General features: G+C 53.1%; 1 protein-coding gene across 1 annotated transcript in view; it reads left to right on the top strand.

Annotated features, from left to right (window-relative positions):
- Positions 1-2,472: 2,472 nt before the first annotated feature.
- The window catches only part of LOC144739706 (glutathione peroxidase 7-like), a 16,815-nt gene continuing 4,967 nt past the window's right edge, over positions 2,473-14,320 (top strand). The window contains exons 1-2 of the mRNA XM_078622626.1: positions 2,473-3,906; positions 13,206-13,343. Of these exons, the coding sequence (XP_078478752.1) occupies positions 3,589-3,906; positions 13,206-13,343 (456 nt within the window). The 5' untranslated portion in view covers positions 2,473-3,588. The remainder of the gene's footprint in view (positions 3,907-13,205; positions 13,344-14,320) is intronic.

The following is a 14,320-nucleotide window of genomic DNA, read 5'->3' as shown; positions in this document are numbered from 1 at the left end:
CACTCACCACCACACTCACCACTAGTACACTCACCACTACACTCACCACTACACTCACCACTACACTCACCACTAGTACACTCACCACTACACTCACCACCACACTCACCACTACACTCACCACTACACTCACCACTAGTACACTCACCACTACACTCACCACTACACTCACCACCACACTCACCACTACACTCACCACTACACTCACCACCACACTCACCACTAGTACACTCACCACTACACTCACCACTACACTCACCACCACACTCACCACTACACTCACCACTACACTCACCACCACACTCACCACTAGTACACTCACCACTAGTACACTCACCACTACACTCACCACCACACTCACCACTACACTCACCACCACACTCACCACTACACTCACCACTAGTACACTCACCACTACACTCACCACCACACTCACCACCACACTCACCACTACACTCACCACTAGTACACTCACCACTACACTCACCACTACACTCACCACCACACTCACCACTAGTACACTCACCACTACACTCACCACCACACTCACCACTACACTCACCACTAGTACACTCACCACTACACTCACCACTACACTCACCACCACACTCACCACTACACTCACCACTACACTCACCACCACACTCACCACTACACTCACCACTAGTACACTCACCACTACACTCACCACTACACTCACCACCACACTCACCACTACACTCACCACTAGTACACTCACCACTACACTCACCACTACACTCACCACCACACTCACCACTACACTCACCACTAGTACACTCACCACTACACTCACCACTACACTCACCACTACACTCACCACACTCACCACCACACTCACCACCACACTCACCACACTCACCACACTCACCACCACACTCACCACCACACTCACCACACTCACCACACTCACCACACTCACCACCACACTCACCACACTCACCACACTCACCACACTCACCACACTCACCACCACACTCACCACCACACTCACCACCACACTCACCACACTCACCACACTCACCACACTCACCACCACACTCACCACCACACTCACCACCACACTCACCACACTCACCACTAGTACACTCACCACACTCACCACACTCACCACACTCACCACTAGTACACTCTCCACACTCACCACACTCACCACTAGTACACTCACCACACTCACCACACTCACCACACTCACCACTAGTACACTCACCACACTCACCACACTCACCACACTCACCACTAGTACACTCACCACACTCACCACACTCACCACACTCACCACTAGTACACTCTCCACACTCACCACACTCACCACTAGTACACTCACCACACTCACCACACTCACCACACTCACCACACTCACCACCACACTCACCACTACACTCACCACCACACTCACCACACTCACCACACTCACCACTACACTCACCACACTCACCACCATACTCACCACCACACTCACCACACTCACCATACTCACCACCACACTCACCACACTCACCACCACACTCACCACACTCACCACCACACTCACCACACTCACCATACTCACCATACTCACCACCACACTCACCACACTCACCGCACTCACCATACTCACCACCACACTCACCACACTCACCATACTCACCACCACACTCACCACCACACTCACCACACTCACCACACTCACCATACTCACCACCACACTCACCACCACACTCACCACACTCACCACACTCACCATACTCACCACCACACTCACCACCACACTCACCACACTCACCACACTCACCATACTCACCACCACACTCACCCATCCACTTACCCGATCACTCACACAGACAAAGATCCCCCGTGTAGCCTCTACACACTGCTGGGGCAAGTGCTGTTAGTAGCGAGTAGCAGCAGCACCTATGAAGGCTACCGGCACTGTGGCACACGAGGGGGTGGCTACCAGCACCACGCCCGGCCGCCTTTGTCTCCCCCAGTGGCGATGTTCAATACACCACCGCTACACCGAGTACTCATTTGAGGCTGAGTCGACCTAGGGGAGGCCCAGGACCGGTTCAGATAATCGTCACCGACGGTGTTGGCCGTGAGTGGGAATCGAACTCGGGTTGCCAGGTTCGTAGCGCAGCGTAGCGCTAACCAATGCACCACCACTCCCCACACACTACACACACAGTGCGCTAACCGCTGCACCACCACTCCCCCCCACACACACGCAGTGCGCTAACCGCTGCACCACCGCTCCCCACTCACACACACAGTGTGCTAACCACTGCACCACCGCTCCCCCCACATACACAGTGCGCTAACCACTGCACCACCACTCCCCACACACTACACACAGTGCGCTAACCACTGCACCACCGCTCCCCCCACACTACACACAGTGCGCTAACCACTGCACCACCGCTCCCCACATGCAGATGGAATGGCGCAGGAATGTGGGGGGAGGGGCAAGGAAGAGAGTTGTGGGAGAGTTGTGGAGAGTTGGGGGAGAGAGTTGGAGAGATTTGTAGAGAGTGGGGAGAGAGTTGGAGAGAGTTGTGGGAGAGTTGTGGAGATTTGTAGAGAGTGGGGAGAGAGTTGGAGCGAGTGGGGGGAGATTTGTAGAGATTTGTGGGAGAGTTGTCGAGAGTTGTAGAGATTTGTAGAGAGTGGGGAGAGAGTTGGAGAGAGTTGGGGGAGAGAGTTGGAGAGAGTTGGGGGAGAGAGTTGGAGAGATTTGTGGGAGAGTTGTGGAGAGTTGTAGAGAGTGGGGAGAGAGTTGGAGAGAGTGGGGGGAGATTTGTAGAGATTTGTGGGAGAGTTGTCGAGAGTTGTAGAGAGTTGTGGAGAGTTGGGGGAGATTTGTGGAGAGTTTGGGGAGAGTTGGAGCGAGTGGGGGAGGACAGAGAGAATTCTTGTAACGCTCAGCGGAGACCCGCGGAGACAGGGAGAGACACAGAGACAGTGACAGACACACGCAGAGACACACAGAGACACAGTGAGACACACAGAGACACACAGAGAGACAGGGACACACAGAGACACACAGAGACACAGGAGAGAAAGGAACACACACATAGACACAGACACACAGAGACACACGGAGACACAGAGACACACAAACACAGACACACACAGAGACACAGACACACAGAGACACAGTGAGACACACAGTCACACACAGTGACACACACATACACACACAGAGACACAGACACACACAGCGACACACAGCGACACACAGACACACACAGACACACACAGAGACAGACAGACACAGTGAGACACACAGACACAAAGACACACACACACAGACACAGACACACACACACAGAGACACACAGACACACACACAGAGACACACAGACACACACACACACAGACACAGTGAGACACACACAGTCACACAGTGAGACACACAGAGACACACACAGACACAGTGAGACACACAGGGACACACAGAGACACAGTGAGACACACACAGTCACACAGTGAGACACACACAGACACACACAGACACAGTGAGACACACAGAGACACAGTGAGAGACACACAGACACACACAGCAGAATAGACAGCGAGGCGGTCCAGGTAATGAGCGCATCTGGGGATGAATCGGGGGTCCTCACGGTCATCCCCCTCACCGGGGGGGCAGGCGAGGGGGGCCCCCCCTCGCTCACCGGGGGGGCAGGCAAGGCCCCCCCTCCCGCTCCGCCCCCCGCTATGGGCAGCAGAGTTCGGGGGGCCACGCTGGTGCTGGTGTTGCTCATTGTGGGGGGCACCACGAGCCTCCTGCTGCTGCTGCTGCCCCCCACCACGAATGGGACCCCCAGGGGACCACGTGACTTCTACTCGCACGCCGTCACAGACATCCGTGGCAGACGCGTGGAGTTGGAGGCATTCCGCGGTTCGGTGAGTGTTGGGGTGTGTACCTAGCCTGGTACGGGGCTCACTCACCACCACTACGTGTGTGTGGGGGGGGGGGGTGTGTGTGGGTTTGTGTGCGGGGGGGGGGGTGTGTGAGTGTGTGTGTTTGTGTGAGAGTGTGTGGGTGTGTGGGGGGGGGTGTGTCTGTGTGAGTGTGTGTGGGGGGGGTGGGTGTGTGGGTGTGTGTGTACCTAGCCTGGCACCACGTGTGTGTGTGTGGGTGTGTCTGTGTGGGTGTGTGGGTGTGTGTGAGTGTGTGTCTGTGTGAGTGTGTCTTTGTGAGTGTGTGGGTGTGTGTGAGTGTTGGTTTGTGTGAGTGTGTGTACCTAGCCTGGCACCACGTGTGTGTGTGTGGGGTGGGTGTGTGTGTGTGGGTGTCTGTGTGGGTGTGTGGGTGTGTGTGAGTGTGTGTCTGTGTGAGTGTGTCTTTGTGAGTGTGTGGGTGTGTGTGGGTGTTGGTTTGTGTGAGTGTGTGTACCTAGCCTGGCACCACGTGTGTGTGTGTGGGGTGGGTGTGTGTGTGTGGGTGTGTCTGTGTGGGTGTGTGTGAGTGTGTGTCTGTGTGAGTGTGTCTTTGTGAGTGTGTGGGTGTGTGTGGGTGTTGGTTTGTGTGAGTGTGTGTACCTAGCCTGGCACCACGTGTGTGTGTGTGGGGTGGGTGTGTGTGTGTGGGTGTGTCTGTGTGGGTGTGTGGGTGTGTGTGAGTGTGTGTCTGTGTGAGTGTGTCTTTGTGAGTGTGTGGGTGTGTGTGGGTGTTGGTTTGTGTGAGTGTGTGTACCTAGCCTGGCACCACGTGTGTGTGTGTGGGGTGGGTGTGTGTGTGTGGGTGTGTCTGTGTGGGTGTGTGTGAGTGTGTGTCTGTGTGAGTGTGTCTTTGTGAGTGTGTGGGTGTGTGTGGGTGTTGGTTTGTGTGAGTGTGTGTACCTAGCCTGGCACCACGTGTGTGTGTGTGGGGTGGGTGTGTGTGTGTGGGTGTGTCTGTGTGGGTGTGTGGGTGTGTGTGAGTGTGTGTCTGTGTGAGTGTGTCTTTGTGAGTGTGTGGGTGTGTGTGGGTGTTGGTTTGTGTGAGTGTGTGTACCTAGCCTGGCACCACGTGTGTGTGTGTGGGGTGGGTGTGTGTGTGTGGGTGTGTCTGTGTGGGTGTGTGGGTGTGTGTGAGTGTGTGTCTCTGTGGGTGTGTGGGTGTGTGTGAGTGTGTGTCTGTGTGAGAGTGTCTGGGTGTGTGTGAGTATGTGTGGGTCTGTGTGGGTGTGTGTGTGTGCACCTAGCCTGGCACGGGGCTCGCAACCTCACCATCACGTGTGTGTGTGAGTGTGTACCTAGCCTGCCACCACGTGTGTGGGGGTGTGTGTGTGGGTGTGTCAGTGTGGGTGTGCGTGTGTGGGTGGGTGTGTTAGTGTGTGTGTGAGTGTGTCTGTGTGAGTGTGTGTGAGTGTGTGTGCACCTAGCCTGGCACAGGGCTCACTCCCCACCACGTGTGTGAGTGATGTGTGTGTGTGAGTGATGTGTGTGTGTGAGTGTGTGTGTGTGTGCCTAGCCTGGCACCACGTGTGTGTGTGTGTGTGGGGGGGTGTATGTGAGAGTGTGTGGGTGTGTGTGGGGGGGGTGTGTGTGGGTGTGGGTGTGAGTGTGGGTGTGTGTGTGTGTGTGGGTGTGTGTGCACCTAGCCTGGCACGGGGCAACCCCCACCACCACGTGTGTGTGTGGGGGTGTGAGGGTGTGTGTGGGTGTGTGTGTCTGTGTGTGGGTGTGGGTGCACCTAGCCTGGCACGGGGCACACTCCCCACCACCACAGTACACACACACACAGACACACACAGCTACACACACACACAGACACACAGACACACACAGACACACACAGCTACACACACACGCGTACACACACACAGGTACACACACACAGGTACACACACACGTACACACACACAGGTAGACACACAGGTACACACACAGGTACACACACACACAGACACACACAGGTACACACACACACACAGGTAGACACACAGGTACACACACAGGTACACACACACACAGACACACACAGGTACACACACACACACACGTACACACATACACAGACACATACACACACACAGGTACACACACACATACACACAGGTACACACACACACAGGTACACACACACACACACAGGTACATACACACACAGGTACACACACAGCTACACACACACACACAGGTACACACACACAGCTACACACACACAGGTACACACACACAGCTACACACACACCTAGGTCGACTCGGCCTTAAGCGAGTACCTTGCGATACAAAGGCGGCCGGGAGTCGTCGCTGGCCACCCAAGCGCCTCGCACCACTCTGCCGTCATCACCACTTGCCCCAACTGCCTCTTAACGGCTATACGGGGGACCTTTGTGTGTGTGTGTGTCTTTGTCTGTGTGTAGGTGTGACTGTGTGTGTGTATCTGTGTGTGTGTATCTGTGTGTGTGTCTGTGTGTATGTGTCTGTGTGTGTGTGTCTGTGTGTATGTGTCTGTGTGTGTGTCTGTGTGTGTATGTATCTGTGTTTATGTATGTGTGTGTATGTATCTGTGTGTGTCTGTGTCTCTGTGTGTGTGTCTGTGTGTATGTATCTGTGTGTGTGTCTGTGTGTATGTATCTGTGTGTGTCTGTGTGTCTCTGTGTGTGTGTCTGTGTGTATGTATCTGTGTGTGTGTCTGTGCGTATGTATCTGTGTGTGTGTCTGTGTGTGTGTGTATCTGTGTTTATGTATGTGTGTGTATGTATCTGTGTGTGTCTGTGTGTATGTATCTGTGTGTGTGTCTGTGTGTATGTATCTGTGTGTGTGTGTCTGTGTGTATGCATGTGTGTGTATGTGTGTGTGTGTATCTGTGTGTTGTAATGTGTGGGGAGCGGTAGTGCAGTATCTGAACCGGTCCTGGGACTCCCCTAGGTCGGCTCAGCCCTAAATGAGTGCCTGGTGTGGTGGTGGTGTAGTAAACATCGCCACTGGGGAGACAAAGGCGGCCGGGCGTGGTGCTGGCCACCCACCCCCTCGTGTGCTGTGCTGGCCTTCATAGGTGCTCGCTAACAGCACTTGCCCCACGCAGTCTGTTGAGGCTACACGGGGGATCTTTAGCTTTGTTGTCTGTGTGTATGGATCGGTGGCTGTGTGTCTGTGTGTGTATGTCTGTGTGTCTCTGTCTATGTGCATGTCTGTGTGTGTCTTTGTGTGTATGTGTGCATGTCTGTGTGTGTATGTGTGTGTGTCTGTCTATGTGTATGTCTGTGTGAATCTGTCTATGTGTGTGTCTGTGTGTGTGTGTGTATCTGTATGTGTGTCTGTGTGTGTGTCTGTGTGTGTGTCTGTGTCTGTGTGTGTCTATGTGAGTGTGTGTGTCTGTGTGTGTGTCTATGTGTGTGTCTATGTGTGTGTGTGTATGTGTGTCTGTATGTGTGTCTGTGTGTGTGTCATTGCAATGTGAATGTAATTACGTCTCTGTCACGTGACTGCTTGCGTGGCGTTTGTGGGTGTGGGGCGTGCGAGTGTCTGTGTGTGTGTCTGTGTGTGTGTCTGTGTGTGTGTGTCTATGTGTCTGTGTGTGTGTGAGTGTGTGTGTCTGTGTGTCTGAGTGAGTGTGTGTCTGTGTGTGAATATGTGTGAGTGTCTGTGTCTGGATCAGTGTGATTGTGTATATGTGTGAGTGTGTGTGTCTGTGTGTCTGGACCAGTGTGGGTGTGTGAGTGTGTGTGTGAATATGTGTGAGTGAGTGAGTCTGTGTGAGTTAGTCTCTGTCTGTGTGTGTTTATGAGTGTGTGTGAGTGAGTATGTGAGAGGGTGTGTGTGAGTCTATGCGTGAATCTGGCAAGGATTATTCAACATCGCCTTGCTAGGCACGCTGAGGAGAGGCTTGCAGAGCCCCAATGCGGTTTCAGGAAAGGGCGGTCATGCACAGATGCCATATTTTCTGTCCGTCTGCTACAGCAGAAGTGTAGGGAATTCCAACAAGACCTACATCTCTGCTTTATTGACCTGGTCAAGGCCTATGATACCATCAGTAGGCCTGGGCTCTGGGTTGTTCTTCGTGCTTTCGGAGTCCCTGACCCTCTGCTCACGATCATTAAGGACCTTCATGATGGTGAGCGGGCCCGGGTAAAACTACGTGGCCGGGAGTCGGAGCCTTTCCCTGTACACCTTGGGGTGCGACAGGGATGTCCTCTGGTTCCCACATTATTTAACATCTATTTCGACTGCGTAGTTCGTGAAGCCTTCACTAGCTGTACCGGGGGAATTTCCATTTGGTACAGATATAATGGGAGGCTGATCGACGCCCGGGTGCGATCAAAGGATGGCTCCCTATTGGTCAACCACGTTATGTATGCCAATGATTTGGTAATAGCTGCTCATTCAGAGGAGGAGTTGGAGACGCTGCTGCTGAGACTGGAGCGTGCCACTAAGAGGTGGGGCCTTACCATCAACCCCACCAAAACTAAGCACCTGCCTGGGTATTTTGTACCATCGGACACTCCACCCCCACAACTCCCAATCGGTGATGGGGCAGTTGTGGAGAGAGTGGAGAGTTTCCCATACCTGGGCAGTGTGCTTATGACCGGCTCCAGTTTATCAGCAGAGGTCTCACTCCGAATCAGTCGAGCGGCAATATCTTTTCATCGGTTGCGTAACGCTGTGTGGAAGCTACCTGGTCTGTCGCTCCGCACGAAGCTTCAGGTCTTCTCGGCCACGGTCATTCCCTCCCTTCTCTACGCTTGCGAAACGTGGACCCCCCTAATGGAGCATCTTCGCCGTTTGGAAACATTTAGGCTGGCCTGCCTACGATCCATCCTGGGTTTTACCAGGCTGGATTGTGTGAGGAGCTCACAAATCCTTGAAAGATCTGAGCAAAGTCCCATCGGTGAGCTCCTCCGGCAGGCAAGGCTGCATTGGCTGGGTCATGTAGCCCGCATGCCCAGCCACCGCATGCCTAAACAGCTTTTGTTCAGCCGGATCGAGGGGGCTAAACGGGCGCGGCACGAGCTAGAGAAGAGATGGAGTGATTCATATTCTCAGGTTTTTTCGGTAAAGTCACGTAGGTAAAACATTAAAAGTAATGAAAGTAAAATAAAACAAAACAAAAATAAAAAAACCCGTGGCACCTGCTGGGTCTGCCCCTTATTTTTGTTTTGTTTTATTTTACTTTCATTACTTTTAATGTTTTACCTACGTGACTTTACCGAAAAAACCTGAGAATATGAATCATTGCAGTCACGAAAGCTTCAAATCTAGAAAGATGGAGTGATGTGGTACAGGAGGACGTGGAGCTGAGTGGACTTGCCGATGACTGGTACCAGCGGTGTCAAGATCGGCCTCTGTGGAGGAGGCTCGTGAAGGACGCTACTGGGCAGTTGGAGGCAGTCGCCCTCCAACAACAACGGAGGGCGGAGGAGCAACGCTCACAACAACGAGCGGAGTGCCGGGTGGCTAAAGCACAACAAGTTGGTACAGTAGAGGGCACAGGTGGTGCATCAGCCAGTCATCTCGGTCATCTCGGTCAGTCGACCCGTGGCACCTGCTGGGTCTGCCCCGTGACCTCCTGCCAGCGGGCGTTCGACACTTCACGTGGCCTCAAGGTGCACATGGCCTGGCACAAGCGTCGTGGTGACGTCACCGCCACTTAGTGGCGAATGGCGGTTGTTGTTGTGTGGGTACACCTGTGTGTGTGTACCTGTGTGTGTGTGTACGTGTGTGTGTGTACCTGTGTATGTTTACCTGTGTGTGTGTGTACGTGTGTGTGTGTACCTGTGTATGTTTACCTGTGTGTGTGTGTACCTGTGTGTGTGTGTGTGTACACCTATGTGTGTGTGTACCTGTGTGTGTGTGTGTGTACACCTGTGTCTGTGTGTGTGTACACCTGTGTCTGTGTGTGTAGGTGTCTCTGGTGGTGAATGTGGCGAGCGAGTGTGTGTGTACACGTGTGTGTACACGTGTGTGTACAGCTGTGTGTGAACACCTGTGTGTGTGTCTACCTGTGTGTGTGTACCTGTGTGTGTGTACACCTGTGTGTGTGTGTACCTGTGTGTGTGTACCTGTGTGTGTCTACCTGTGTGTGTGTACCTGTGTGTGTGTACACCTGTGTGTGTGTGTACCTGTGTGTGTGTACACCTGTGTGTGTGTACCTGTGTGTGTGTACCTGTGTGTGTGTAGGTTTATGTTTAATTCGTAGTTTAGTGGTGGTTAATTGAAGGTGGAGGGGTTACCAGCCCCTCGCACCCGTCCAGAGCCCCCGTTTAGCCACTGTGGTGGTCACAGACGCCATGAGGGGAGAGGCCAATGGGCATTGGCCCTCCCCCCACAGCACTGCCCACCACAGTGTTGCCCGTCCGGCACCACAGTAGGGGGCACAGGTGGTGCATCAGCCAGTCATCTCGGTCATCTCGGTCATCTCGGTCAGTCGACCCGTGGCACCTGCTGGGTCTGCCCCGTGACCTCCTGCCAGCGGGCGTTCGACACTTCACGTGGCCTCAGGGTGCACATGGCCTGGCACAAGCGTCGTGGTGACGTCACCGCCACTTAGTGGCGAATGGCGGTTGTTGTTGTTGTTGTGTGTGTGTATGTGTGTACACGTGTGTGTACACCTGTGTGTGTGTGTGTACCTGTGTGTGTGTACCTGTGTGTGTGTGTATGTAGGTGTCTCTGGTAGTGAACGTGGCGAGCGAGTGTGTGTGTACACCTGTGTGTGTGTACACCTGTGTGTGTGTACACCTGTGTGTGTGTACCTGTGTGTGTGTACCTGTGTGTGTGTGTGTACCTGTGTGTGTAGGTGTCTCTGGTGGTGAACGTGGCGAGCGAGTGTGTGTGTGTACACCTGTGTGTGTGTACACCTGTGTGTGTGTACCTGTGTGTGTGTACACCTGTGTGTGTTTACCTGTGTGTGTGTTTACCTGTGTGTGTGTACACCTGTGTGTGTGTGTACCTGTGTGTGTGTTTACCTGTGTGTGTGTACACCTGTGTGTGTGTGTACCTGTGTGTGTGTTTACCTGTGTGTGTGTACACCTGTGTGTGTGTACCTGTGTGTGTGTACACCTGTGTGTGTGTACCTGTGTGTGTGTACACCTGTGTGTGTGTACCTGTGTGTGTACACCTGTGTGTGTGTGTGTGTGTACACCTGTGTGTGTGTGTGTGTGTACACCTGTGTGTGTGTGTGTGTACCTGTGTGTGTGTGTGTGTACCTGTGTGTACCTGTGTAGGTGTCTCTGGTGGTGAACGTGGCGAGCGAGTGTGTGTGTACACCTGTGTGTGTGTACACCTGTGTGTGTGTACACCTGTGTGTGTGTACCTGTGTGTGTGTACCTGTGTGTGTGTGTGTACCTGTGTGTGTAGGTGTCTCTGGTGGTGAACGTGGCGAGCGAGTGTGTGTGTGTACCTGTGTGTGTGTACACCTGTGTGTGTGTACCTGTGTGTGTGTACACCTGTGTGTATTTACCTGTGTGTGTACACCTGTGTGTGTGTGTGTACCTGTGTGTACCTGTGTAGGTGTCTCTGGTGGTGAACGTGGCGAGCGAGTGTGTGTGTGTACACCTGTGTGTGTGTACCTGTGTGTGTGTACACCTGTGTGTGTGTACACCTGTGTGTGTGTACCTGTGTGTGTACCTGTGTGTGTGTGTGTACCTGTGTGTGTAGGTGTCTCTGGTGGTGAACGTGGCGAGCGAGTGTGTGTGTGTGTGTGTACCTGTGTGTGTGTACACCTGTGTGTGTGTACCTGTGTGTGTGTACACCTGTGTGTATTTACCTGTGTGTATTTACCTGTGTGTGTACACCTGTGTGTGTGTGTGTGTACCTGTGTGTACCTGTGTAGGTGTCTCTGGTGGTGAACGTGGCGAGCGAGTGTGTGTGTACACCTGTGTGTGTGTACACCTGTGTGTGTACCTGTGTGTGTGTGTGTACCTGTGTGTGTAGGTGTCTCTGGTGGTGAATGTGGCGAGCGAGTGTGTGTGTGTACACCTGTGTGTGTGTACACCTGTGTGTGTGTACACCTGTGTGTGTGTACACCTGTGTGTATTTACCTGTGTGTGTACACCTGTGTGTGTGTGTGTACCTGTGTGTACCTGTGTAGGTGTCTCTGGTGGTGAACGTGGCGAGCGAGTGTGTGTGTACACCTGTGTGTGTGTACACCTGTGTGTGTGTACACCTGTGTGTGTGTACACCTGTGTGTGTGTACACCTGTGTGTGTACCTGTGTGTGTGTGTGTACCTGTGTGTGTAGGTGTCTCTGGTGGTGAACGTGGCGAGCGAGTGTGTGTGTACACCTGTGTGTGTGTACACCTGTGTGTGTGTACACCTGTGTGTGTGTACACCTGTGTGTGTACCTGTGTGTGTGTGTGTACCTGTGTGTGTAGGTGTCTCTGGTGGTGAACGTGGCGAGCGAGTGTGTGTGTACACCTGTGTGTGTGTACACCTGTGTGTGTGTACACCTGTGTGTGTGTACACCTGTGTGTGTACCTGTGTGTGTGTGTGTACCTGTGTGTGTAGGTGTCTCTGGTGGTGAATGTGGCGAGCGAGTGTGTGTGTGTACACCTGTGTGTGTGTACACCTGTGTGTGTGTACACCTGTGTGTGTGTACACCTGTGTGTATTTACCTGTGTGTGTACACCTGTGTGTGTGTGTGTACCTGTGTGTACCTGTGTAGGTGTCTCTGGTGGTGAACGTGGCGAGCGAGTGTGTGTGTACACCTGTGTGTGTACACCTGTGTGTGTACACCTGTGTGTGTGTACACCTGTGTGTGTGTACCTGTGTGTGTGTACCTGTGTGTGTGTACACCTGTGTGTGTGTACACCTGTGTGTGTGTGTGTACCTGTGTGTGTAGGTGTCTCTGGTGGTGAACGTGGCGAGCGAGTGTGTGTGTGTACACCTGTGTGTGTGTACACCTGTGTGTGTGTACCTGTGTGTGTGTACACCTGTGTGTATTTACCTGTGTGTGTACACCTGTGTGTGTGTGTGTGTACCTGTGTGTACCTGTGTAGGTGTCTCTGGTGGTGAACGTGGCGAGCGAGTGTGTGTGTGTACACCTGTGTGTGTGTACACCTGTGTGTGTGTACACCTGTGTGTGTGTACACCTGTGTGTGTACCTGTGTGTGTGTGTGTACCTGTGTGTGTAGGTGTCTCTGGTGGTGAACGTGGCGAGCGAGTGTGTGTGTGTACACCTGTGTGTGTGTACACCTGTGTGTGTGTACCTGTGTGTGTGTACACCTGTGTGTGTGTACACCTGTGTGTGTGTGTGTACACCTGTGTGTACCTGTGTAGGTGTCTCTGGTGGTGAACGTGGCGAGCGAGTGTGGCTACACGCAGGCTCACTACGCGGCCCTGCAGAAGCTCTACCGAGAGCTGGGCCCCACTCACTTCAAGGTGCTTGCGTTCCCCTGCAATCAGTTCGGGGCACAGGTGAGAATGCACGTGGGGAGGGGGGGGGGTGGCGGTGATGATGGTGACGATAATGGTCGTGGTGATCTTCTTGGTTCTTTCGGTAAAGTCACGTAGAATGGAAATAATAAAATAAAACATTATTAAATAATTCTCACGACGTTTCGGCCACAACGCAAGCAGCCGTCCTCAGGTGGAGACCAGGTCTGTCGGGGAGACAGCGTCTGTTGAGGATGGTGGTGATGGTGGTCGTGGTGATATTGAGGATGGTGGTGATGGTGCTGATGGTGATGATGGTTGTGGTGATGTTGAGGATGGTGGTGATGTTGAGGATGGTGGTGGTGGTGGTGTTGAGGATGATGATGATGATAGTGATGATGATGATGATGGTCGTGGTGATGTTGAGGATGGTGGTGATGGTGGTGGTGATGATGATGATGGTCGTGGTGAGGTTGAGGATGGTGGTGATGGTGGTGATGATGATGATGATGATGGTCGTGGGGATGATGGTGATAATGATGGTGGCGGTGATGATGATGACTGATGGTGATGATGATGGTCGTGGCGATGTTGGTGGTGGTGGTGGTGGTGATGATGATTATAGTGGTGGTGATGATGGTGATAATGATGGTGGTGATGATGATGATGATTGATGTTGATGTTGTTGGTGGTGGTGATGATGGTGGTGGTGGTGATGATGATGGTGGTGATGATGATGGTGGTGGTGGTGGTGATTATGATGGTGGTGGTGTTAGTAGTGATGATGATGGTGGTGGTGATGATGATGGTGGTGGTGGTGATGGTGGTGATGTTGATGTTGGCGATGTTGATGATGGTGGTGATGATGGTGGCGATGTTGATGATGTTGATGTTGGTGATGTTGATGTTGGTGATGTTGGCGGTGTTGATGTTGGCGATGTTGATGATGTTGATGTTGATGATGATGATGTTGTTGGTGGTGTTGATGTTGGCGATGTTGGTGATGATGTTGATGTTGG

The sequence above is a fragment of the Lampetra planeri genome, unplaced genomic scaffold, assembly GCF_965212315.1.
Source record: "Lampetra planeri unplaced genomic scaffold, kcLamPlan1.2.h2 scaffold_1669, whole genome shotgun sequence".
Classification (NCBI taxonomy): Eukaryota; Metazoa; Chordata; class Hyperoartia; order Petromyzontiformes; family Petromyzontidae; genus Lampetra; species Lampetra planeri.
This window is presented reverse-complemented; position numbering and strand designations above follow the sequence as displayed.